Source organism: Marmota marmota, unplaced genomic scaffold (assembly GCF_001458135.2).
Source record: "Marmota marmota marmota unplaced genomic scaffold, marMar, whole genome shotgun sequence".
Taxonomy (NCBI): Eukaryota; Metazoa; Chordata; class Mammalia; order Rodentia; family Sciuridae; genus Marmota; species Marmota marmota.
Window position 1 is genome coordinate 3,186,706 of NW_026000051.1, and position 27,538 is coordinate 3,214,243.

The window sequence follows — 27,538 nt, forward strand, 5'->3', positions numbered from 1 at the left end:
ATTGTTCCTCACAACTATCTTACTGATGCCATTCTGATTTTACAAACAGGGAAAAATGAAGTCTCATGTCAAATGAATTGCAAAACTGGGATCTGAAGGCAGCTCTGTCCATCCCTCTGAGCCTCTGCCCTTGACCCCTAGCACCTTCAGCAGGCCCCCCAAGGGGCTGAAACCTGAACGGGGCCTACCCACAGTGACTGTCAGCAGGGTTCAGTGGTGCATATCTGTAACATCAGCTGCTTGGGAGGCTGAGGCAGGAGGATGGCAAATTTGAGGTCAGTCTAGGCAACATAGTGAGATCTCCTCTTAAAATAGAAAATAAAAAGGGTTAGGGATGTAGCTCAGTGGTAGAGCACCACTGAGTTCAATCCCTAGCATCACAGAACAAACCAACCAACAGTAACAACAACAAATAAACCCAGTTGGGCATAGTGGTACATGCCTGCAATCCCAGTGACTCAGGAGGCTGAAGCAGGAGGATTACAAATACAGGGACAGCCTCAACAAGTTGGGAAAACCTTGTCTCAGAATAAACAAATAAAATAAAAAGGGATGTGGCTCAGTGGTGAAGCATCCCTGGTACCAAAAAAAAAAAAAAAAGAAAGAAAAAGAACCCTGGGGATTTGCTGTTGGGACCACAAGGGACCTTGGAGAGCACAGAATGGAAATGCCCATCACACAGATGGAGACATAGAGGCCACAGGAAGGGACTCTCCACCACTATGCATGGGATGATTGAGCTGTGAGAAGGACCCTGGACTACTGGCCCCCATTCTGGTGGCCTCTCCTACTCCACAACTATCAACGCTCATAAGGGCTTACACCACAGGCAACTGGGAGGGCAGAGAACATGCTGGCAGGGGGACCCTTGCCAGGGCCACACCTGGCACCTACGGGAGCCCCATTCAGCTCAGAACCTCCAGAAACTGCCCTGAAGGAGCTCCCGACTTCATGGAGCAGTAAGATGAGCGAAGCTGACCATTATGTGGGTACCCAAGAAATGGTCCCTCGAGCCCAGCAGGCTTCACACATGAGGGAAGGGCCCCCATTACATGGAGACCTCCAGAGGCTACTTCGTGTTATAGATTTATTTGATATTTGATCTGAGTCTACAATCAGACCCACAGGTAACGGACTGCTTCATGGTTGTCAGAGGCTAGTGTGCATTATTTGTGAGGATTACATCCAATGACACGACGCAGAAAACACAGACAGACAGACATAATCATTAAGACGAGAGACGCTAAAACGTGCCTTAGTGTCCACGTGATTGATCTAAGGCGGGGACCCTTCTAGAGGGGGGACCAAGTGATTGCTCTAAAGTGAGTGTCCCCCCACCAGGCAAGCCAGGCACCGGACGGAAACTGGTGTGCAGCCAGAACCTGGGCGTTGCCCTCCCAGCAGTGACGGCCGTGCCCGCCCACCTCGATACGTCTGCTCTTTATGAAGGACCAGGTGGTGATGGGGCCAACGTAAGCAGCACAGGTGAGTGGTGGCACTGAGCAGACCATGACAGTGAGGGACAGATCGGGGCTAAGTAGCTCCCTGGGCGCCTAGTACTGTGCGTGGAGGGGTGGGCGGCGGACGGGGTGCAGCACCGTTCATTCGGGGACCGGCCAAGCCGAGTCTCCTCCCTTCCTGGCAGCCCCAGAATGTTCCTTTTGGCTGACAGCCACAGAAATGAGCGCTTGCCAAGACCCATGGAGGAGAAAGAAAACAAGACACCAAAAAAAACCCCCGAAAACAAACAGGAGGGGAGAGGGACAAACAGAACTCTTGGCCAAGGTCACAACAGACTCAGAAGACACCCTGCACCCCACACCCCGGAGGAAGGAAACACAGTTCAATGTCTTGCTGCCTTGCTCAAGGGAAACTGCCACCTACCTGAGACTCCAACTCACTGGCCCTTAGTGTTGTTTTTTTTTTCAGTTTTTTTTTTTCTTTTTAATACCCAAACCATCAATTTTCAAAGCTTAGAAAATAAAACTAAACAACAACAAAAACATTCATTTGACTTAAAAAAAAAAAAAAAAAGAATCTGAAACGCCACAGAAACGGATGAGGAGAACCCAGGCCTGGCCTTCTGCCGCGGCCCGCTCTCCACAGGCCCTGCTGCCAGAGCTCAGTCGGCACCCTGGGCACTGTTCTGCAGCTGTTCATCCTGGACCATTCTGCTCAAGTCTGGATGGGCATCCGATGCTGGTGGCATCACCCAGAAAAAAAAAGGGAAAACACCACCCAGCGTTCCTTAGACACCTCCCGTGGAGCTGAACTTTCTCGGGAATGTCTAAGTTATCTAGAGGAAGAAGATCGGAGGTGGAGAAAAATAAATACCAAGAGCTAGGTTGGTGTCCCTGACCTCTGGTGTCTACCAGACTCTGAGGCAGAGGTGGCCTCAAAGGAGGAGACCCTGTTGTCCAATACTGCACTCTGAGACCAACTCGGTCTCTGGCCTCCCCGACAGGCGCCTGCCCTGGCGGGGCATGAGGCTCAGGGAGAAGAGGGGCCAGCCCCTCGGATACTGTCCTCTCGCCCTGGCCCAGCTCACACCGGCCCCAGGCTCCGCCTGGTTAGGGCTGGGCTGGCTGTCCAGAAGTCTTGGGAGGGACATGGTGGCCCGCCCGGCCTGAGGACTCGCGAGGGTCCCACTGTTGACTGCTCCTCTGGCCACTCAGGCCTGCTCCTTGTCGGCCCTCCAGAGCCGCTCCTTGACTTCGGGTGGCAGCGTGTTGAACAGGTCCTCCTCCACCACCAGGCCGCTGCGCTTGAGCAGCGGGCACTCGCCCAGCTCCACCGGCAGGCACTCTAGCCGGTTGCCCCGTAGCTCGATCTGCGCCAGGTTGGTCAGCTCGCCCACCCTCGAGGGCAGGGACTGCAGCACGTTGTTGCCCAGATGCAGGGCCCGCAGCTTCCGGCACTGGAAGAGCTCCGGGGGGAGCACCTCGATCTGGAGGAAGAGCAGAAGGCCAGAGTGAGGTGTGTGCAGCCAGGACGGGGCCCCCTGGCTTCCCCTCCCTGCGGACAACTTCCCTGATCCCTACTGCAGCTCCCCAGGAGCCTGGCACCAGCAGTGTGGCTAACACGTTCCTGTACATTAGTCTCTGCCCTGCAGTCACCTCCTTCATGAATCCCTCCCTGACTTTCTGGGTCTCCTGGCACTCCTGCGCCCCCTTTACAGCACTAATTCTTCCATCTGTCACTCCTGGATGGTGGGCTCTAAAAGGGCAGAGCTGGATCTGTCTTGCGCTCTAGGAGGCATATGATGCTGGCAGCCACTGCCTGCTCCACCGAGTCTCAGGGCTCTCCAGGAGCGAGGCTGTTGGTGCTGCCTGGCTTGAGAACAATTATGAACGCAGCGCAGCACGCTAAGGACATCCAGCCCCTGAAATCTGAGACCTGGGGAGGTTCACTGAAACTGACAGGAATCCCAGCGAGGTCTCTTCTTCCTGATCCTATTTCTTCACATATCAAGTCTCAGCAAGGACAGGGGTGTCAGAGCCCAGTTCTGGCCATTGGGAACCCCCTCCTCCTGGATCGGCCGCTCCCGCATGCAGCTCACCACACAGTAGGCTCACTCTGAGCATGGATGCCATGAACTCTGATCCCCAGAGCCACTGCAAACGCGCTTCCCATTGTACTGATGGACTAACGCGGCCCCTGGAGAAACTCACTTGCCCGAGGTTCTGCAGGAGGTGGAAGAGCCAGGACTTGAAGCTGGCTTGACAGCCACACTCTGTTGACTGTCCACACTGATGGCAGAGCTGAGCAAAGGGCAGGGCCAGAGTAGAGCCATGCTGTGCATGCGGGCATGCTCCCTGCCCTTCCGTGCCCAATTAGCTGACAGTGGTCCTCACTGATCTGGTCTAAAGCATCCTCCTTCACAGGAGGGTCTGGAGGCAGGAGCAGGAGACCTGGGTCCCACTCGCAAGTGAGCACAGAGGAGAGGCTGCTCTATAACTCTTCCCATTTTCCTTCTGAGGAGACTGAGGCCTGCAGAGGTGAAGGGCAACTTGTCCGAGGTTGCAGGGCCATAAAGGATCTGAGAGGATGTAGGCCTTGCTTCCTCCCACTCCCACCCCACCCCACATTCCTATTCTGTGAAATATGGCACTCAGTTATGGTGGGCCTCGGTATCCCCATTTGTAAAATGCAGGATCTGGATTAGAAGTGCCTCTCAGCTTGGACATTCTGCGGCTGAGGACCTTTTGGCAGTCTGGTATCTCTGGCCACTTGTGGAGGACTCCAGGTGAGTCCTTCTCCTTGCTGAGAAGGCCAGTGAGCAACTCAGCCTTCTCAGCAAGGCAGTAAGTGTGGGTGGCTGAGCTAAGGCCAGGCCATAAGGGGCACTATGGGGGTCTTTAAGGAGACTCTTGGCCTGAGTACTCACAATTGTCCCTGTTGTGCCCAATGGTCAGAAATGGGTGGGTGGCTTCAAGGACTGGAAGTTAGGGATATGAAGGGCAGAGGGCAAGGGAAGTGGGCTCTGTAGGACCAAGGAACCAGAGCATCCCCAGGGCCCACCTCTGATGATGGTCAGGACAGCGAAATAGGCTCTGCCTAGTCAGCGTGGCTCCAGAGCGCCCTCCCCGAAAGTTCCCCCTTCCAGAAGCCCCCTGCCTCCTGCCGCTGCACTCCCCCAGAGCCTCCAGAAAAGAGGAGGTACTTTTAGTAGTTCAGCTCCCCACCACAGCCACACCTGTCGTTTGCACTGTCCCTGATCCCCTGAAGGCTTGAAGTCACTTCTCATCACTCCCAGTCCTACCATTCCTGCCTCCTCAGACACCCCAGTGCCTCCCCCATCAGCACTGAAATGGCCTCAGGTCTACCTGGTCTTCAGACTCTCCCAGCAGCCTTCAGGGGTGCTCCCTGGCTCCCTGGCTCTACGACCTTCTCAACCAACCACCTGGAGAGATGCTGTCTTAGCCTACATGATCCAGCTCCTGCCCCCTCCCCCTCTACCCTGGACTACCACTAACATGGTTCCCACCCGCAGCCCTGCATCTGCTCTCCATCCGCAGACTCCCCCTGTACTGGGGGTCACATGCGCTGGCCCGACCTTCCTCTTCTACCATCCAACCCCAAAGCTGGAGGCAGACTCCTGTTCTCTCTTAGTGATCACATCAAGGAACCCTCTTCATCCACAAGCATAGAATAGATGAATTCTTGATCTTTAGGCTGGCATGTCTCAGAAGTCCTAGACCCCTGACACAGGTCAGACCTTTGCCTCTCATCTAAGGTCCTGTCTCAACAATCTTCCATCTACCAGCCAGTTGAGTGAGAGACCTCAAGCCACCCAGGCTCCCTGCCCCACAATCCTACCTCCAAATCCATCCATGTCTCTGTCCCTAGCAACATCGGCCAGTACAAGCCCATCCATTCACAAACTATGCCCCTACCAGGAGCAAAACTAACCTCTTTAGGGGCTGGGACTGCAGCTCAGTGGTAGAGCGCATGCACAGCCTGTAAGGCCCTGGGACTGAACCGCAGCACCCAGAAACCTTGTAACCTTGCTAACAGCAAGCAGGCTCACCCTTCTCGTCCCTGCCACCAGCGAGAACTCAAGCACTGAACACAAGAGCTGACATCTCTGCAGACATGGCTTATGGGCCAGACATAAAACAAAGACCCTGAAACTGGAGTGGAAGACAGGAGCTTCCTAGGGGCTGGGGCACAGCCCACCTCTGCCCTCAGGGCAAAGTCCACATTCCAGGGCAGCTGACCTCCCTGCATCTTCCAGTCTGACCTTACTGACTCTCCCTTTCCTCTTCACCTGACCACCTCCCTCCTTATCCTTCTGGAGCAGGTGACATGCCCCTCCCTCCAAAAGGACAGGGATCCACAATCCCTAGCGGAACCCTAGCTATGCTTCATGCCAACTGCCCGGTTCCCTTTGGCACTGGTCATCCCAGCACCCCCTCCATAGCTGGACTCTAGCAATGCTCAGCAAACACCTGCCTGTGGAGAGGTACTCATTAGTATGAGTACAGCCTGAGAAAATAGCACCCAAGGGCCCAAGCGGGGCCACACCCACCCCTGCTGCCCCACCAGTCCATAGTGCTCATAGGATCCAGGGAGCCTGAGTAGGAAGGAGTCTGACCCAGGCCTTGGCCTAAAAGGAGAGGCCTGCCTGCCCACCTACTGTTGGCCCAAGAAACCCTTTTGCCTATAAAGGCGCTCTAGGAGGTGGGGACAGGACGTGATTAAGCACTGTGCTAAACTGGGTGTCCAGAGGGTCTCTTTCCTCAGGGACAGCAGGCCTCCGCCAACTCCTTTCCTGAGATGACCTCAGTCAACAGGCATTTCACCGACAGAGGAGCCTGATGTGAGGAGATGGGGGTGGGGACTGGGCTCTCACATAAGATGTGAGGTCGAAGCCTGGTCAATTCCAGGAGCGGCAGATTCCAGGAGCAGGAGGCACACAGTGAGGCACGAATACTGTGCCCTGGGGAAGCCACCTAGTATCCCCTCCTCACATTATGCAAGGTGCTGGGTTTCTGATGCTTCCCAAACGTGGCCTCCCACAAGAGACTCCAATTCTGATCAGCAGTCCTGTGCTTTCCACATGGTGAAGCACCTGTGTGGACCCTTGCCCTGTATTCTCATACACTCGAGTCATAATTTGAGGGAGTCATAATTTGGGGGAGGGAGACAGGATCTGTCATGATTCCTATGACACACAGGAGGCAGGCTGGTTTTTAGGAAAAGGCAGGGAAGAGAGGAGGAAGGCTGCTGAGTGGCAGCAGTCTGGGCCAGGAACCCCTGCCACCTGTCTGAGTGATGCTGGAGAAACTGTGCTCCTCCCAGAGCAGGGAGAAGCAGACAGAAGCATTTCGGGGCTCAGCACCCTGTGCCCTGGGTGTCCAAGGACGCTGGAGAGATCCTATCAGGAGAGCCAGCAGCGCTGGTGGAGAATGGAGTGCTCACCCAGAGCAGCGCAGACACAGCAAGTGTTCAGCAGGCCAGCAAAGGCTGCATTAGGGCCACTGCTGTGACAGGCACAGAGTAGTAAGCAGCAGAAGGGTCTCCCCACCCCGGGCTCAGGCTTCTACCACCTCCCACGTCACTGCAAAAATCTCTACCTCAAAGAAGGCCCAGGAAGCCTCACAGTACCCTGCCCTCAATCCTGCCTGTCTGCCTCCATCAAGGGACCCCCAAGCCCAAGGGTGGGGTTGTCCTAGCCAGGCAAGGAACTGGAGCAAGGAAGCCACCAGTCCCAAGGGTGTTGCCTCTCATACAGCCAGCTCCCAGAGGTCTGCACAATTTCCTTTTTTTGGAAAGGTGGGTAATGACAACCATCTAAGCCCAACTCTGAGGTTCACTATCCCAAATGCAGAGGGGAGATGGATGTGAGGAATACTGGGAGCTGCAGAAACCATCTCAGCCAGGATAGCCACTCAGTTTCTGTCCTAGACTGGTCCCCTGGCTGCCAATCCAGCTGGGGACAAGCTGAGAAGACACCACAAGCTTCAGGCTAAGTTCTGCCTCCTACCACTCGGCCCCATTCACATCCCTTCCTACAAGAAACCCAGCTTGAGGTCACCTTGGGGACACACCCTGCCAGGCCACACCACCTCTCCTGGCAGGAAAACTCTGCATCATTCTATGGCAAAGGCAGGTTTTTTCCCCAAACCCATGGGTCTAATTCAGCAGGTCTCAGAGGTGGCCTGGGAGTCTGAATCTTAAACAGCTCCCTCCTGGGTGGTTCTGGGAACCACAGGTGAGGACTCCAAACTGAGAAGCACCAATTGTCCTGAGACGCTGGGCATTCTGAGCACCCGTCATGGGCCACCCCAGCACACACATGGCACCATGGCCAGGCCACTCACCCGATTGGCCGTGACAGCCAGATTCTGAAGGTTCTGCAGGAGGCCAATGTCAGCAGGGAGGAAGGTCAGATTGTTGTGGCTGAGATCCAGGTAGCGCAGCTTGCGGCAGTAGAAGAGCTGGGTGGGAATTTTCTCGATCTTGTTCCGGTTTAGGTAGAGGCGCTCGAGGTTGGTGAGGTTGCCAATCTGGATGGGGATGTAGGCGATATGGTTGTACCACAGCTTAAGGCAGGTGAGGCGGTGCAGATGCTGGAAGCTGATGATCTCCTCGATGGTCTTCAGGTTGTTGTCCTTGAGGTCGATCTCCTGCAGGTTGTGGAGGCTGAAGATGGAGTGGGGGATACGCTCCAGGTCACAGCGGATCAGCTCCAGCTCGGTCAGGTTCACCATCTTCTTGAGGCTGTTGAGGACAATGAGCTTGGTGCCCTCGTTATTGATGGACAGCTTCTGCAGGTGCACACCTACGTCCGTGACCACCTGTGGCAGCTTGCTCAGGTTGCTCTTGAGCCGAAGCACCTTGAGGCGCTTTAGCTCCCGCAGCCCATCGATGACGATGTAGCGGTTGTTCTCAGCGCTCAGGTTGCCAGTCAGGTGCAGCTCCTCCAGTGTCTTCAGGCTGTAAATCCACAGCGGGATCTCCTTGATGTCGGTGAACTTGATGTGCAGTGCCCGCAGGTTCTCACGCAGGAAGGCCAGGGCAGGGGCCTCGATCTTGGCTGCTGTGTGGTACAGCCACAGCTCCTTGAGGCCCGTGAGCTGGGCGATGCTGGGTGGGATGGTCACGTCAGGAATCAGCTCCAGCTTCAGGACCTCTAGCTCGACCAGGTCAAACACAGTATCCGGGATGCCGCTGAGCATGAACAGGTGCAGCTCCAGCTTGTCCTGTGCGTTTTTGGTGAGCCGCTGGCGCAGCTTGTCCAGTGTCCACTCATTGTTAAGATTCAGCTGCCGAAGCTTGTTCTCACTAACCTCTGAAAGGAAGACAGCGAAGCGCTTTGAGTAGAGCGGGTCATACTGGTCGATGAGGTGCAGCATGAAGGCGAAGTCGTTCTTCACATCTGGGATGTCACTGTAGCTGCTCTCCTCGCGGATCGACTCGAATGAGTACTTCTTGAGGGAGCGGCGCAGCATCCACCACAGTGTGTACATGCAGATGAGGCCATAGAAGATGACCAGGCTGATGTAGAAGGACGCCAGGATCTTGAACAGTGTGGCCAGAGGGTGTGCACACCGGTAGGTACGGTAGCCCGTGAGGCTCTCAATATCCACGGTGCAGTCCACGTCAAACTTGATGTTGTGCACATAGTAGACAGTATAGCAGATGATGAGGATGAACTTGATCACCTTGATGATGGTCTGCCGCATGTAGAGGCGGTAAACGATGTCCCCCTCCTCCACGTGGGTCCGAAACTTCTTCACCTTCTCAAACAGCGCCTTGGCCTGCTCCCCCTCCTTCTTGTCCAGCACGCCCGTCTCCGAGCGGTCCACAATGCCCTGCTCTATCCGTGACTTGGTCCGCTGCAGCATGGGCACAGTGGCCTCCACGTCCTCACTGACTGTCGACGACTTCTTGTCCATGGAACCATTCATCTTGCTGAAGGCAGGCTTGGGGTCACTCTCTTCCACCACTGTCTCTGAAAGGGCCCTTGTAGTCCAAGGCGAATCAAAGCACTTGAGCAAGATAGACACAAAGTGCTCCAGCTTGGAGCTTGTGCGTGGGAACTTAAACCAGAAGTTGCTGCAGGCCAGGAAGATGAGGGTGTGCAGGAGCACGAGGTAGGGGAAGTACTTGGCGAACCAGTGCAGGCGGTTCTCGTAGCAGACGGCGTCCACGTAGTTGTACTGGTGGCGGTCCAGGTCATACTTGATGCCCGTGGGGCCCGTGTCAGGGGTTGGCAAGATTGTAGAGTTGGGGTAGGTGGGCTCTGGGCTGGGGGCTGTCCAGCCCCGGAATGAATCATTGCAGGAATCCTTGGTGACCCACTTACAAGGCAGGCAGATCATCTTGTCCTGGGTGACTTGCAGCGTCCCACCAAAGACAGCAATCATCAGCATGACAATAGAGATGTAGTCAGTGAACACGTCCCACCAGGGCTTTAGGATCCGATATGCTGGTTGTGTGTCCGCAAAGTAGCGCAGCTCCGTCACTGGAATCATGGTTCAACCTGAAAGGGACCCAGGAGGGTCAGGGTAAAAGTATCACCACTGTACAGATTTCTACCTCACATCTACCTGGGAGTCACAGCCCGGCCCCTCCAGAGGTGGCCTCCGTCAGGCCTTCTACAGAAGCCATGTGGTCACTTGTTAGCTGGAAAACTACCATGGGGGGGCAGTCTCTCCATTTCACAGGAAGATGGTAGGCTACAAGGTTAGGGCCATCTCCACAGATCACTGCCTGCCTCCTGGTCCCCCTACAATCTATTTGGAGTTCTGAGAATCCCTGTTTGGAGGCCATTCATTTAATAATCAGGGGGGCTTGTTTAAAATTCCCAGGAACTCGAAACCAGCTGCTGGGAAGCAGAAGTGGCCTGAAGAAAGCAAAATGCGGAGGGGGCTTATCAAGAACTCACTTTTTTTTTTTGGTACCAGGGATTGAACCCAAAGTTGCTTAACCAATGAACCATGTCCCCATGCAGCCCAGTCTCTAAGGTGTGCAGGGACAGGGAGGCGGCAGAAGGCAAGAAGCCCAGGACCCTGAGTGAGGGAGGTAGCATCTGGGCACTTAACAGAGGTGGCAATGGTCGTAGCAATGCTGAGGGCACTGGGCAAGCCACTCCCATGCAGGCTCTGCGGGCTCCCTCTGATGTCCCAAAGCAGGGCCTCTTTTGCCCCATTATTTGGATGTGGGAGCAAAGGCTCAGGGAAACAGTCACCTGTCCAACGTCACTCTGCTAGTCACCCTATGGCGTGGCAGGTCTACCTTTCCAGGTGAACTCAGGTCCGCATTGTGGGGACTTGCCCCCTCTTGCCTAGGGCTCAAACACCCAAGTGGTGCCTGACCCAGGCAATGCTCATAGAAACCAGGCCCAGGTGTCCAGCTTCCCCCACTCTGGAACTCCCAGAGCTCAGGTCACCTTGGGGCCAGTAGACACTTCCACCGCCCTGGGTCTCCTGGTGAAGCTTGGATTTGTGGGCCAGGGAGCACACCCACCCCACAGGAAGGCCCCAGCCCTCTAATGACCAGCTGGCTCCACACACCACCCACACTCCTAGGAAAGAGGGGACTCTGGGCGGACAAGGGCCTGCTGAGTCACACAGCTGGCCTCCAGCTGAGACAGCCAGTACAGCCCTCCTTCCTGGCTCCCTGAGGCCTCATCCAGGGCAGGCTGAAGACTGGGGACTGGAAGGGAGGAGTGATGAAGAGGAGGGCCCCAGGGCCTGCCCTAAGAGCAGGAAGGAGGCTGGCAGGGACCAACCAGGAGTCAGCATTTATGGCCGGGGGCAGCTTCTGACCAGGCAGGATATGGCTTTGATACAACAATACTCCCCTCACTTTCTGAGGGGGAGTGGGTATGTCAACTAATGCAGAACATCCAGCCCCCTCTGCCCTGGTGAGATGGAAGTGTGCACAGCTTTAGTGCAGGCAGGGAGGCTGGGGCTCGAGGGGTAGGGCAGGAAGCAGCCCAGCCATTCCAATCTTTCTGACACCCTCCCCCATCTCAAGGCACACTAGACTCTACTTAGGCCTTGGCTAGGTCCTGTGGGGACAACCAGTGCTCAGGGTATGGTCCCCACCTTAGCATCCTCTGGCAGAGTGAACATGTGTGGTGAGGACAGAGGGTGCACAGGCTGAGAGGCAGGGCCCAGGGCAGCCATAGAGCCAAGAAGGACCAGGCTGGAGGTGGAATAGGCTGGAAGATACAGAGATGCAGAGGCAGGACCTGGGGCGATCAGAGCCAAGAACCCCCAGGATGGAGGCCAGTGTGAGTCTGGCCCAGCAGTGCCTAGGCATGCCCTGCTGCGATGACGCCTAGAGGGGTCACTCCCTGGCTGGACTTGTCCTGCCTCCTCACCTCTGCTGTGCAGCTCTGGACAAGTCGTTGCCCCTCCCTGAAGGCATTTTGGAGGAGGCCTAGAAAGAAGGTGCCGACACCAAATCTAGGGATTCAGTTCCTAGGGGTGTCGAGGAAAAAAGAGGCACCCCCCCATGGAGGCAGCCAGGTGGAGTGGTTCCTGCTGTATGTGAAGCCAGCACCAAGGTGGGGCCAGGGCTCTGCTGGGAGGCCCCTCACTGGCCTGTGGCTTCAGGTCCTTTCTGTGTATAACAGACTCACAGGACTCCACCTTCTCAATCCCCAGGCCAGGCCAGATGATCACTGAGCGCAGGAGTCTGCAGCAGACACTGGGTAAGTCAACAATTGAGAAGTGCTCCCAGAGAGCGACCAACTGAAGGGCGGCAGGGAGGGGAGCCCAGGAAGGGCGTGGGTCTGGGTGTGGGGAGGAGGGCAGCAGTTTCAGGTAGGTGTGGCCTGGGAGTCAGCCAGGCTCTGGGCCCCTCCTTCTTCCTGCCACGGGAAGGCATGGAGTCACAACATGGGGGGTGGGGGGCAGTGAAAGACACACCCAGGAGCCAGGTGTGTAAGATGACTCAACACCTACAGTTAAAGCGGCTCCCCATTCAGAGACTGAGACTCGGGGCCCAGCCCAGAATCCTCATAAGCCAAGGGCATCCATTGTTTTTCTCAACTGGTTTTATACTGTGGTGAAATACACATACCATAAATTCCCCATCATACCCACGTTAGTGTCTGGGTCAGTGGCTGGGTAGTGAGTAGGAGGTGGGGAGCAGACAGATGGGGGAATGACACCGGTAGGGTGTCAATGAGAAGTGTGTGGAGAGCTCAAGAAGGACATCTAGGAAGGAAAGCCACTAGGGAGGGCTCCCAGACACCTGGGGAAGAGCCAGGCAGGTGGGGCCTGGCACACAGTAGGTGGGCAAGAAGCCACCAGAATGGTACAGGGCCTTTTTGATGGAATGCAGAAGCTCATTTTGTACTGCAATGTGGGAAAATGTGAGAGCCAGAATACTAAGGGACATAAGCTCATGATGCCTAGACCCTTGGCCAACATTCCTACACAATGGGGAAGGTTCCTCTTCAAGTGAGCTAGACGGAAGCCTAAAATGAAACCTTGTATTTTTAACCAGCATACATTACCTACATGATTAAAAAATAAAACAGGGGGCCAGGCACACTGGTGCGTGCCTGTAATCCATCCGGCGGCTCAGGAGAACAAGGAACGAGGATTATGAGTTCAAAGCCAGCCTCAGCAACTTAGCGAAGCCCTAAGCAACTCAGTGAGATCCTTCTCTAAATAAAAAATATATAAAAGGACTGGGGATGTAGCTCAGTAGTTAAGCACCTCTGGGTTCAATTCCCAGTATCAAAAATAATAACATAGGGGGCTCGAGGGTGTAGCTCAGTGGTAGAGCACTTGCTTAGATGTGCTAGGCACTGTGTTCAAATTCTAGCACTGAAAAAAAAAAGTATGTAATGTTAAATAAATATAACCTTATAACTGTAGAACATGGAAAAAAAAAAAAAACAGGGCTCAGGCGTAGAGATCTGATGTTCTTTGTAACTTTGAGCTGGAGGTTTTAGAAGGCAATATGAAGACAGGTCAGGCCAGGTCTCTGCTCCAAAGATAGGGGAATTTGGAGAATTCCCTGAATCCTAAATACAGGACAAAGATTAAAGGGTTTAAAATTGGGGCTGGTGAGAAAAGACAATAAGGAAGTGAAGTGTGCCTTGCTGTGCTACTGGCTGCAATCTAGCTGTTTTTCTTATTTCCAGAATAGATTGGTGTTCGATGTCACTGCCCCAGGGTCAGGGATTAACAACAAATGGGAGACTCCCGGACACAACCAGGGGACTGTGGGCAAGATACCACCAAAAGCAGGAGGGGAGGCTGGGAAGTCTGGGGGACAGGGACCTTTTCAGGGGCATGCCACCTCCCTGGTGTGCAGCAGAGAGTGCAGAAGGTGGAGCAGGGGTTGCTAGAGTGCACAGAGTCCTGGGAGGAGAGGGGGTGGGAAGGAGGACAGCCAGTGCCTGGGAAAGACTCCAGCACAAAAGTTCAGTCACAGGGACTTTGATCAAAGTGAACAGGAAACTTGGGAAAGCCAGATGTGGTGGTTGGTGATTTGTCAAATATTTACCAGCTGATGGAATGCCACACAGCAACAAGCACACACAGCTAAAGACACTGGATGACCCTAGGAGAGGTCCACTCTCCTAACTACATCAAGCAGGCAACAAAACCGTGCACGGGGATCCTCTACCACACAACGCACACACTCCACCCAAGCTCTCCTGGAGTGAGGTGAGATGCTCTTTTTTTTTTGGTGGGGCGGGGGTACCAGGGATTGAATTCAGGAGCACTCAACTGTTGAGCCACATTCCCAGTCCTATTTCTTTTTTTTAGTTGTACATGGACATAATAACGTTATTTTATTTATTTTATTTTTTATGTGGTGCTGATGATCAAACCCAGTGCCTTACACATGCTAGGCAAGTGCTCTACCACTGAGCCACAACCCCAGCACTCCCCAGCCCTTTTTATATTTGGTTTTGAAACAGGGTCTTACTAAGTTGCTTAGAGCCTTGCTAAGTTGCTGAGGCTGGCTTTGAACTTGTGATCCTCCTGCCTCAACAAGCATCCCCCAACAACCTTTAGGATTACAGGCATGCACCACCACACCCAGCTGAGATGCTCTTTACAATGCTTCTCACATCCCAAATTTACCTCTTTTTTTTTTTATTATTATTATAACTACAAGCATATGGTATTCAGGCAATTAAGAAAAAAGTTTTTTTTCTTACTTGTTGTTTTTTTGTGGTGCTGGGGATGGAACCCAAGGTCTCATGCATGCCAGGCAAGTGCTCCACCACAAAGCCACACCCCAGCCTGAAAAAAGTTAAAAAAAAAAAAATCATGATTTCAAGGGATCAAGAATAGCTAAGATAATTTGGAAAAGTAAGAGGGGAAGAAACACCAGATACTGAAACTTACCAAAAACCTATCAGAATTCAAACAATGTGGTGCTGATGCAGGGACAGATGTGTGAACCCAAAGAACAGAAGAGAGCTTTGAAACCATCCATCACATTTCTGGAAACAGATGTGTGTCATGTTGGCTGTGCAGATCAGGGGAAAGAAGGGGCATAACAAGCAGTGCCAGCTCTCAGGGGGGAACATGAGAAAGCACAGTCCCAGCTCCTTCCTACCCCAAAATAAATCTCAATGAATTAAAGACCTAAAGCAAAACCTGAGAATGCTGAGGTGCCAGGGATGCAGTTCAGTGGCAGAGCACTTGCCGACTTTGTGCGAGGCCTGGGGTTCCATCCCAGTACTGAAGGGGAAAACAAATAAACAAACAAACAACAACAACAACAACAAAAAAAACTAAAGAAAATGAAAAATCTAAAGGACTATCTTACTTAGTGTAGTAAAGACAGGAAAGAATTTCTTAGCACAAATGTGCAATTCCTCATTCGGTGAGACTGGATTACATAACCCCAACACCACAAATAAACAAATACATCAAACTAAAACATGCACATCAAAGAACATAACAATAAACAGATGGAAAGAAGGGAGGAGGTATTTCCAATGTGTGCATACAAAGAATTAATACCAGTTAACGCCTAGGAACAGACAAAGCAGACTATTCAATGGGAGGAAACAGCAAGACACATGGATAGTCGATTCATAGGGAAAAGTACAAATGGAAATCAGTGCACAGAACGATTCTTCACCTCATTAGTGGTCAAGGAACATAAACTGAAACAATCAGATACCCAGACGAGACCATTATACTCCCTCAGTCTGACACAAACACTGAACTCCTAGCTGAAGAGTCAGGACGCATAAAGCCTATAGCCCAGGAGTCCATAAAACCCATAGCCCAGCAGTCTGCTGGAGCGAAGCATCCTAGAGAGTCTGCCTTACACACACACACACACACACACACACACACACACACAATGAGAACTACCCACAAGGATGCTCAATGGAGTTGTTTATAAAAGCAAAACACCAGCAGCAATCTAAACTCATTGACAGGAGAAAGGCTAAATTGCTCTATTCATACAATGAAATGTTTTGAATCAATTAAAATTATGAACTAGAGCTGCATGTATTAACCGGGACAAACCTCAAAAACAATGCTGAACCAAAACACAAGTCAGAAAACGATATATAATAGAAGCTTTGTGGGGGTTTGTGGGGGGTTGGGGATGGAACCCAGGAGCACTCTAACATTGAACTACATCCCTTGGCCTTTTATAAAAACTTGGGACCAGATTTTTAAGTTGCCCAGGCTGGCCTTGAACTTGTGATCCTCCTGCTTCAGTAGCAGGCTATGTGCCACCTATACCCAGCATCTTTACACTTTTCTATGTGCTTGAGCTATGACATCACACAATGCTTACCCAAACAATCATCTATTTCTAGCCCCTTACGGCTGGTCCTCTCCCAACCCTTGCAGGTGAGAAGGCCCCACAAGCAGCCACAGCCACTATGCTGATCACCAGGGCAGTAGACACAGTTCCTCTGCCAGGCTGCCCACCCTCGCTCCTCTTCTACTCATGAGGCACCCCCTTGCCTGGTCCTGCCATGCCCCCAGGGAAGATGCAGAAGTGTCCGAGATCCTTGCTGTAAGGCCACATGGGCATGTGAGAAGAGCAGGACCAGATCCCGCAGAAGGACTGGGGCATCCTTGTTCCTGGAGGGCCAAATGAGGAACCCAGAAAGCCTCCATCCTTCCCTCAGTGGCAAGTGGCTCTGGGGAAGGGCAAAGAGTAAGGGCTTTGGAGTTGGGGACAAGTGGATTCAAATCCAGCTCCAGCTCCAGCTCCAGCATGAAAGAATTCATGACCCCAGATTATTTCGCCCAAGCCTCTACTTTTGCAACTTTAATAATAATGCCATCTTCCTCATGGTTCTGTATGCAGTGACACAAATGATGTCCAAGATATATTAAGCTAAAAAAATTCCCAGCTGGGCTGGGTTGTGGCTCAGCGGCAGAGCACTTGCCTAGCATGTGCAAAGCCCTGGGTTCGATCCTCAGCACCACATAAAATAAACAAATAAAATAAAGATACTATGTTCAACTACAACTAAAAAAAAATAAAAAATAAAAGTTTCCCAGCTACTCAGGAGCTGAGGCAGGAGGATCATGAGTTTGAGACCAGCCTAGGCAATTTAGTAAGTAAGATCCTGTATGAAAATAAAATGAAAAGAGCTGGAGTATAGCTCGATGGTATAGTTTCGTGAGTTCAATCCCCAGAACCAAAAAAAAAAAAAGCTGAGAACACCTAAAATGTATGATCTATGAAAGCCAGTCACAAAAGGACAAATACTGCAGGATTCCACAGTGAGGTACATAGAGGGTCATTCACAGAGAAGGAAGAAGAGCAGGTCATTCACAGAGAAGGTCATTCACAGGAAGCAGAAGGCAGGTAGGGAATGGGAAGACAGCATATAGTGGGGACAGAGTTCCTGTTTTGCAAGCTTATAGGTTGTGGAAAAGGATGGTGGTGCACACCTATAAACCCAGCAGCTCCTGAGGCTAAGGCAGGAGGATCTCAAGTTCACAGCCAGCCTCATCAATGGCAAGGTACTAAGCAACTCAATGAGACCCTGTCTCTAAATAAAATACAAAATAGGGCTGGGGATGTGGCTCAGTGGATAAGTGCCCCTGAGTTCAATTCCTGGTACCCAAAAAAAGAAAAATGGCGAGAACAACAGGAATGTACGTATGGCCACTCCCCGTGCACTGAAACATGGCTAAGATGAGAAGTGCTATGTGCATTTCACCATAATAAAAACAATTAAAAGAATAGGACTTCATTCTTGTTTTAAAATTCTGTCAGTAAAAATCTCATTACTGAAGTGAAGTTAGCTAATCCCCCCAAAAAAAACAAATGCTGAATGTTTTCTCTGATATAAGGGGGGTGACTAAAGTGGGATAGGGAGGGAGAGCAGGGGAGGAGATTATCTCTAGATAGGGAATAGGGGTGGGAGGGGAAGAGAGGGAGAAGGGGAATAACTATGATGGTGGAAGGAGATGGTCATCATTATACAAAATACTTGTTTGAAGATGTGAATTTGGTGTCAACATACCTTATATACAAACAGAGATATGATAAATTGTGGTATAAAGGTATATTAAGAATTGTAATGCAGGGGCTGGGTTGTGGCCCAGAGGAAGAGCGCTCACTCGCACGTGTGAGACCCTGAGTTTGATCCTCAGCACCACATAAAAATAAATAAACATATATATATATAAAAAAGGTTTAGCTGTAAAAAAAAAAGAATTATAATGCAAAAAAAAAATCAATAAGAGAGTTCATGTATAATGGCATAATTTGCCGTGAACATACTTTATATACACAGTTATGAAAAATTGTGCTGTGAATGGATAATTATGAATGTAATGCATTCCACTATTGTCATGTATGAAAGAAATTTTTTTAAAATCTCATTACTGTTCATACAGAAAAATCTGGACAGCTATACATAAATTATATGTGGTGAAATCTGTGGGTAGGTAAGATCATAGGGTTATCTATGTTACATATTCTTCTATTATTAAAATATGGCATGTTTGTGAGCAGAAAAAATACTTGGAAGAAATCAGAAGAACTTCTCTCCATGTGGTTTATGAGATGTGAGAAAAAGGTCAGTCTGAGTGTCCTGCCCTGCCTTGCCCTGCCCTGCCCTGGAGTTGGGGGCCACTCCACAGGTCACTGCATGCTCGCCACATGAGAGCAATACACAGGGCAGGGGAGAGCTCAGACCTCAGAACTGGACTGAAGTGGCCAGTCAAATACCAACTCCAGCACTTCCTCAACAGGGCCACAGAGTCCCAGTTCTAAGATGGGACCATTCCAGCATAAGATAAGTGATTGTGAGAATAAGGATGAGGGAAAATACTGCATGTCAACTGGACACCCGGCACAGTGAGAGGCTCACTGCGGTTCCACAGCCCCACCTGCCATCACGGAAGAACCCTCCCAGAATTCAGTGGGGACAGAACTAGGTGAGAGCTCAGCCACAGCACCAGTATCTCTGAGAAGAGGCCAGCCTACCCAGAGAGCCCCAGGACCTCTTGGTCTCTTCTTTGCTCAGGATCCCAAGAAAGGACCAAGGGTGGAGAACTGGCCATCTGCTCTCAAAACCAGTCCTTGAGCATCTACCCCAGTCGACACAGTTGATCCCTCTTTTCTTTTCTTTCTTACTATGACGCCCATATTGGTCCAAAGTCCTGGGCTTAAGTGATCCTCCTGCCTCAGCCTACAGAGCTGCTAAGACTACAGGCATCACAGACAGTTTCGATTTCCTTTTGATGCCTCTTACAGAAAAAAGAATAAACAACAAAAACAAAAACAACATGTAGTGGGGTAAATGGGGCATTCCAGTAATCCTGAGACAAAAGGATTGAAAATGAGGCCAGTCTCAGCAATTTAGCAAGACCCTGTCTCAAAAATTAAAAAGTTAAGAACAGGCTGAGGATGTGGCTCAATGGTTAAGTGCCCCTGGGATGAAACCCTAACCCTAACCCTAACCCTAACCCTAAAAAAACAAACAAAAAAAACCCTAACCCTAAAAAAACAAACAAAAAAATGAAAAGGGTTGGAGATGTGGCTCAGTGGCTGAGTGCCCTGGGTTCAAGTCTCAGTACCCAAAACAAACAAACAAACAAAATGCTGCCGCTTTTGTCCTCAAGGAGACCACCCAAGCATGTCCCAGACCCCACATGGGCCAGCAGAGATTTGGGCAGCTCCCACACTTGGGAGGCAGTGGATAGACAGGGCACAGAGAGCCTTTTGTTAAAGCACAAACAGGGCTGAAAGGAAAACTTCCCAGGCAGGAGGCTGGTGCCCCTCCCCTGGCATAGATAGGACCCTCCCTCCAGTTCTCTCCCAGGAAAGGGCTGTTCCTGAGAGGCCCCAAGAAGACACTGAGTAGCTGGTCCTGTGGGGTGGGGGGCCCTCCAGGCCTGTGAATCTGCTCCAGCCTTGTTCTGCCTCCAATCTGAAAGCCAGGAGCGGGAGGAAAGGTCTCACACTCCTCTGGCACACACAGCCCTCGGCTACCCAAGAACAGAGCACTGCCCTCCAGGCCCCACACTCTCTGGGTAGACCAGGCTGCAGGCTAGGGTGCTTCAGGCTGGGGACTTACCCTGCACAGAAGGGCACACCCTGACTTCCTGGGGAAGTCCGAGGCGAACAAGTGTCAGCTCCAAACTGCTCTCACATTTGGGCTGGGCTTCCCAAACAGGTTCCTTCTCATGCAAACTTGCCAAGGCAGAACCTGCCTTCTAGGCTGAAGGGTGACAGGTGAGGAACACCCCCTCACGTTCCCCCATTAATAACCCAAGCCAGGACACAGGGAGCACCAGGTCCAGCCTAGGCTCAGGGCCTGTCTTTACCCTGTGCAGAGCACTGCCTGAGTCTTAGCTCCCACTCTCCTGGCAGACCAGCAAGGTGGCTCCGCTGCTCACCAACATGACCTTGGGAAAGTCACTTTGCCTCACAGGGTCTGGTAAAATGGGCTTTCATGTCTACTCCCTGGAGTTATGGTGCAGACTAAACAAAGCAGTTCCTGTAAAGCTTTTGGACTGTCTGCCACATAGTCAGACTAATTTTTGCTGATGTTGATATTATTTTGTTTGTTGTTTGTTTATTTGAGAGCTTGTTTGGATGTTCTAGCAGGGGAGCACAGCTACTCATATTCCCTTACCGAAGAATGGGCCTCCTCTATCGGGGAAGGTCGTCCTCTTTGACATAGCATGCAGCTTTGGGAGGGACGCACAAGGAGCGGTAAGGAAGGAAGGGGACATCCGCCTAGCCAGCCAGATCAGCCGAATGTCTGTTTATTTGAGAGAGGATCCCCCTATGTTGTTCAGACTTGCGCACTGAAGCGATCCTCCTGCCTCAGCCGCCTAGGTCACTGGTATACACAAAGACAACACCACCTTTACAGTGAAATCTGAGATCCAGAAAAGTGAAGTCACCTGCCCTAGGCCACACAGCTGGAAGTTAGTGGGAAGAAATACCCTAGATTTGACATGCAAATGTGCCAAACTGCTTCTGAGGCAAGCAGGTGTCCTGGCCTATAGGGGCCCTTAGAGATGCTATTCCTGGGATGAGACTGCTTTACCTGAGTGGCACGTGGAAACAAGGTCTTTGCAGGAACCCCTAGCAGGCCACACTCAGATGCCTCTTGCCATTCAGGTGTTAAGGAAAGGAGCCCAGCATTGGGTCGGGGCCCCTGGGCGCTAAGGGGTCCTGAAGGCAGTTATGAATTGCTATGAACACCAACACTGCCTTCCAAGACCAGCTGTGAAGCATGGGCATAAGCACTCTGGACAGGCTGCAGATGCAGGGTCTGCTGAAGTCCCAGGAAACCAGGCACTGTCCAGCCCCAGGTGGGCCAGGAAAAGGACTGAGGGTCTGGCCAAAGGTGAGCTGTCTGCTATCCCACTCTCAGGACTGTAGGGGAGTTGCCTCCAGGGGGCCAGTTGGGAGATGCAAGATGCCCCTGCAGGGCAAGAGTCCTACTCCATGTTACTTTCACTGCTTAAGGCAGCACATTTGTCATGCTGATGGTCAGAGGGTGCAGGTTTAGCAGGTGGCGTGTGAAAGCTATGGAATTTTACAGCCACTCTTATTCCACTGGAGTGTCACTCCAGGCGTGAGGCAAAGTTGCAGCAGGCAATTTAATTTTGAGGTTTTACGCCTCAAGAGACATTTAGATGTACAGAAATTGCTGCAAGACACAAGATACAGAAGAAATGCTCCAGGAGAGACAGCAGGGAACATTTGTGGCTGGGAGTAAAAGTCCTAGAAACCTCAGTCCCACAAACCTTCAACAAGGGAAGGTTAAGCTCCCTGACTCCTGCACACACACACACACACACACACACACACAAACACACAGTCACTAAAAAGCAAATGTCCAATCCCAGTCTTAGGAGAAGTTTAGCCCTGCTCCCCAAAAGGTAGGGGTGTGGGTGGCAGATGACCTCATTCACCAAGGATGGGAACCAGGGCTGGAAGAATGGCCCCTGCCAGCATCCCCACTGCAGCCTGCAGACTATTAGCCTGACCACTCGGGGAGCTTCTGCTAAGTATATTCCTGGTCCAGCCCTCCTGACTGATTCCAGATATCTGGGGGTTGGCTAGGAGACACAGAACTGTAAATAAGGTCCCTGGGTGACTCTGAAAGACCCCGAAAAGCCCAAGACCATACAGAAAAAGAAGCAATGTTGGGGAATAGAAGGAGCACAGGCTGCACTTGAGTCCCAGCTTCGCCATGTACAAGTTGCACACCTTGGGGCCAGAGATCTCATCCCTCTGACCCTTGGTCTCCTTGACTGTCAAATGGTAAAAGTACCTCAAATGCAAGGCTGGAGAAAGGACAAGGTGAGAAGGTGCATGCAGTGACCCTGCACACCACTCAGCACTCATGAAGTGGCACTAAGGGTGATCATGGGAGGTGAAGATGTTGCTACTGGAGGGAAGAGAAGTTGGAGACCACCAGCATCATCTATAGGATGCTCTGCCAGGCAGGGCCTTTTGGGAGGGAAACACTGCTGGGGATGACAGGAGGATGAGACACAGGAGAGGGTAGGGCAGGACAGGGGGGAGCCTGAGAAAACTGCCAGGTGAGGCAGACAACAGGGCTTCCAACAAAGACCTCATCCCCAGCTGGATCCTGACAAACTGCAGTCTCCAGATTCCACAGATTGAGGCTGCTGGGCCTGAAAACTCTCCTTGTAGAACCAATCCCAAAGTCATCTATGTCCCCAAAGAGATTCTTTTTTTTTTTTTTTGGAGGAGGTATTAGGGATTGAACTTAGGGGCACTCAACCACTGAGCCATATCCCCAGCCCTTTTTTGTATTTTACTTAAGAGACAGGGTCTCACTGATTTGCTTATTATCTTATGTTGCTGAGGCTGGCTTTGAACTCACAATCCTCCTGCCTCAGCCTCTCAAGCAGCTGGGATTACAAGCATGCACCACCGTGCCTGGCCCCAAAGAGATTCTTTAGAATCTGGTCCTAGGATGGAACCCCTCTCCTCACCTGGGCACACTCAGAAATAAAACTAGAAAGGAGCATTCTAACAGGACCAAGACCAAAATAAACCACAAGTAATACAAGGGTAACTGAGTCAGCACCTGCCTGTTTCTGAAGGTCCAGAAAGAGCCAAACTAAGGCATGTGGAACGACTCCCACAACACTCACTGGTGTCCTCAAAACCCCAACCTGGGCTGCACCTTAGGCAGACAAAAAACCGGTTAGTCAAACCTTCGAGCCCAGACCTTGTTGCTCCCTGCAAGCTGTCCCTGGCACCCAGGAAGAATTCTGACCTCACAGAAGTAGGACCTACTGCTTCCTACTCATGGCTGCCCTACAAGAGACTCCACCTCAGGCCTCCCCTCTCCAGGGACAGAGTTCCTCAAAACCAACAGGAAACTCCTACAGGGCAGGGCCCAGCTTTGCTGACCTTGTCCCAATAAACAGGAGAATGACCAGCACCACACACAAGGCATTCCCCACCTCCCTCTGCTGCTATAAATGCCCAGACAGAAAGCCAGAAGGCCAGCACCACCTAGGGAAGGGCACCGAGGATGGTGGTGCCAGACGCCCCTTCTGCAAGCTAGACTCACCAGATCTGTCTACCTCTAGTGTCAGAAAGGGGGTCAGTGGTTGCCATTCCAGGAAACAGAAGCAAGCTGCAAATCAGCAGCTTGAGCAGGACCTGATTCTTGTGAAAGTCAGCACACAGTAGAAATGGCCGAGGAAGGCTTTACTTCTCTCCTTTTCCACTGCTGAAGATGCAGACCGGGAGAGGCTCATAAAAATCCAAAAGGTAAAGAAACATACAAGCCCATGCCATACTTTAGTTACTACAAAAAAAGCCCAAAGGTAACTATTTCGTTTAAAGTTCAGGCTGGGAGGCTGGGGCCTTCCTTCAGGAAACGCTGAGGTGGGCATGGAGGCAGGGAGGCTCAGGCAAGAACTAAGGACCTTGCCCAGGACTGCAGGCTCTTGTTCCGAGTCTAGGTCCTTGCCTTCCTCCCAGTGGCTTTGGGCATGCTGCTTCCTCACTCAAGGCTGCCTCCACATCTGTAAAGAGGGGGCAATGGCCACTGTCCAAGCGTCTGCAAATGATCACATGTAATCACTGGCATGGATGGGCTCTGCAAATTGCCCAGCAGTTCCTGCCCACATAGCTATGGCCAGGGACGACTTTTTGGGGACACACATTCTGCTAAGGGTCTTCTCAATGTCAGCACAGCTAACCCTCGAAACTTTCTAAAGGAAGTAGGCATTAAGCTTATCCTCTTTTAAAAAGATGAGAAAACTGAGGCTCAGAGAGGTTCAATGACAGCCCCAGCCACTTGGCAGCTGAGAGTCAAGCCCAGGTCTGACTACAGGTCAGATCCTCACAGGCTCCTGCCTTGAGAACTCTTTTCCAAAGCACAGGCCAAGCAACACCAGGCCCTATGGACATCTATGCGATCAAGTAAGAGTAGGGCTGGTAGGTTGCTGTCAGGGGCAAAGTACTTTCCTCGCATATGTGAAGCCCCGGGTTCCATCCCCAGTTCCCAAAAAGAAAAGACAAAAAAAAAAAAAAAAAAGACCCCAACCAAAAAAATCAAGTAGGAAACCCACATTGCTGGCTCTGTCTCAGACTCATTCTGCTCAGCTCAATAAAGTCAAGGCTGTGAGAAGTTCCACAACAAGCACAACAAGTCCTTGTTTCTCAGAATTATCTAACCACTGAGACCAAAGAGCCTGGTGTTCCAGGGAATACACCTTGGGAAATATGTCATGTGGCAGCATTGTCAGCAACCACACTGATAAGATGAGGGTGGGGGGAGCAGAGGGTCAGCACACTGGCATTCACAGAGCACAGCAACCAGACACTGCTGAGCTGGCTGCTGGGGCAGGAGGAGGGACAGCAGACAATTCTGTCTTCTGCCACCTCTGTCTGGGAATCCCCGGGCCTATAGTGAGGAACCCAAAGGACCATGGAGACGGAGATGCTGCCCTCTGCCCTGGGCTGGGACAGGCAGCTGAGGGAGACTGCCGCGGGCCTTACCCCAAGACTCCTCTGCTATCTGCGCTTCGGCTGGCGGCGCTGAGGCTGGCTCACGTGTGCCTGGGCAGGGTCCTGGCATTCCTCTCGCTCCATGGACGCTGCCTCCCTAGGAGGAAGCGAGAGCTGCTGTGAGCAGGCGTTTGTGTCACTATCAGAGCTACCTGCCAAGCTGCCAACGTTTCTGGAGAGCCAGGTGGTGCCAAGGCCTGGGCTGGGCTCCGGGGGAGACAGGAACTACCTAGACATGGCGTCTCAGGCACACAACTAGGTCGTCCAAGAAGGTGCCAAGTTAGCAACACCTAGAAGGCCCAGAGCTCTGCTGGGGAGAATCCAGGAGATACACGACACCAGCTAGAGGAGTGGGGTCAGGGGAGGCTTTGTGGAGGACTGCTGGGGAGAGGCTGAGATGGGAGGGGTGGGAAAGGACCACTCAGGGCAAGAGTCGCACCACGGGCCTGACTGCAGGAGAGAAGAGGTGCCATCTACAAAATGCTAGATGCGCCTCCCTACCTAGCTCTATCTTCTGGGGACGTGTTGAGACAAGAAATACAAGTGGGTAAGATGGGCCAACAGACTCCAACTCAAACAGAAAGCACAAACATCATCCATCATTCAGACTGCACAGTGCCATCGACCACACACCCAGCACTCTGCTCAGAACTGTTCACAAGTGAACAAGACAGGGTGAAAAGAAGTAGGAAGAAGTGTGGGCACTACTCTAGGCTCAGGGGGTAGCAATGAGGAGGCAGGAACTGGGCATGTGGCCAAAGCATGAGCATGAGTTAGTTCGGGAGCTGAGGAAAGACTCAGGACCTGAAGGCACTAAGGAGGCACTGTGGAACAGTTCAATAGCTTGTGCCAACAAAAATCTGTCACACCTACTTGGTTCTAGGTGATGTTCTGGGAGTACAGAGGCAAAGGGGGCATCAAACTTCACCTCAAGCAAGATCTAACACTGTGAAGTTTGAGACACAGCCACAGGGAGAAGCAACAATCCAGTAAGGCCACAGAGGTAACCTTAGCCATCCAGCCATCCTAGAGCCACTAAGACACAGAGGCCATCCAGGCCCCTCTGCCAGTCCCACACTCCTCAGCAAGGATGGGGACATGGCTGACAGTGGGAAGGAGAGTCACTTGCCCATGGCAAAGCTGGTACAAGAACCTGGGCCTCTGGACTACCTGATTCTTCTAGTCCCTCCTGCCAGGAAGCATTCCCTGACCATCCTGCATCTTCACTCAGCCAACTCCTCTTTCCCTGTGCTCCTTGGGATATTTCTACTATAATACTGGCCAGTGTCTCCCTGTCTGTCTCCTCCCAGACTGCAGCTCTGAGGAAGCAGGGACCATATCTTCCTAAGGCCAGTTCCAGATAAACGACAGAATGAGTCAGGGATGGAAGGGTAGGATGTGGGGTTCCACGTCCATTCCACCTGAGTCCCCATCAATCTGTCAGGCTGTGCCTCAGTGTCCCCAGGTGAAAAGCAAGACCTACCTCCATTGTCAGGACAGGGAGTCAAGAACCAGGCTGATTCCCTCCCTCCAGTTCTTCCGGGTGAGGCCCAGACCACACCAGGCAGCAAACCAAGCCCCTGCCTCCTCCCTGTGAGTCCTGACTCACTGGGACATTCCTCAGGCACCCCCACTGTCCAGAAAGGCTACTCAGTGTTTGCAAAGGAAACTGCTTCCCAGTGGGCATGCCCAAGGCACAGAGGGCAAACCCCATCTGTTGAGTCCCAAGAAGAAGTGACAAACACTACCTGTGCCCCTGCTCTGTGCACCAAGGTGCCAGGAAGAAAGAGGCTCAGCAGACTCCATCCCAAGCAAGGTCTAAGATAGGGAAGCAGGGCTGCTCAGACTCAGTAGAAGCATCTCTACAACAGCAGGTTCCCCAGCACAGGTCAGCTGTCCTTGCCTCCTTGGGCAGCCTCAGAAAGGGAACCTTCATGGAGGCTACACCCATGTGACCCAGTCACTGGCCCTGCCCAGAGCCTTGGAACACATGCCCACTCCCCCACCCAGCCTCTACACAGGAGTATCACCAACAGCCCACCTCCTGTCCCTTCCAACAGTGTTCACTGCCAGGGGCTAAAGGTTCTACTCATAGAAAGGACAGAAGAGGTCCAGGGAACCTTCATCTCTCCAAACCCCTCCTCCACGACTTAGCCCCCAGTTCCCTCCTCCTCACCAAGCTCTCTCCCTGCTCTCCTGTCCTCAAAAGGCACCCCCAGGTTGGGCAGGGAAAGAAGTGCCAGAAGAAGGGTGGCTCACCAGACCCACCCTGTGCTGCCAGCCCAGTCCCCTTCAGGAAGAGGCTGCCACACAACCCCCAAACCCATGAATCCTTCCCAAAAAAGGCAATAAGTGCCTCAACCCAGGACCAGCTGGGTCTTGGTTCACTCCTGCCTGGAACCAAGGACAAGGGCGGCCAACACCATAGCAGACTCACCAAGAACCCACACCCCCAAGCCGTGCTCCCTCTCCCAGGACCAACAGCGCTGCGTCTCTGCCCACCTAGACCCTGGCCAGGCCCCGACCTCACTAGACGTGGCTCTTCCGACCCGCTGGATGCACCGGGCAGGACAGGGGCCGGGGT

At 52.2% G+C, this 27,538-nt stretch overlaps 1 protein-coding gene across 4 annotated transcripts; it reads right to left on the minus strand.

The window, feature by feature from the left end:
* Window positions 1-1,073: 1,073 nt before the first annotated feature.
* Window positions 1,074-27,532, minus strand: Lrrc8a (leucine rich repeat containing 8 VRAC subunit A). 4 transcript variants are annotated; one of them, XM_048812928.1, is made up of 5 exons: window positions 27,392-27,532; window positions 24,946-25,051; window positions 14,648-14,732; window positions 7,827-9,991; window positions 1,074-2,947 (listed from the first exon to the last, which is right to left on the minus strand). In XM_048812928.1, the coding sequence occupies exons 4-5, from the start codon at window positions 9,981-9,983 to the stop codon at window positions 2,672-2,674; spliced, it is 2,433 nt and encodes an 810-aa protein (XP_048668885.1). In that variant the 5' UTR covers window positions 9,984-9,991; window positions 14,648-14,732; window positions 24,946-25,051; window positions 27,392-27,532; the 3' UTR covers window positions 1,074-2,671. The 4 variants fall into 4 exon arrangements, with proteins under 4 accessions (XP_048668885.1, XP_048668886.1, XP_015352952.1 ...); XM_048812929.1 differs by having other exon boundaries at window positions 27,457-27,520; XM_015497466.2 differs by lacking the exon at window positions 14,648-14,732.
* Between the last annotated feature and the right edge of the window lie 6 nt (window positions 27,533-27,538).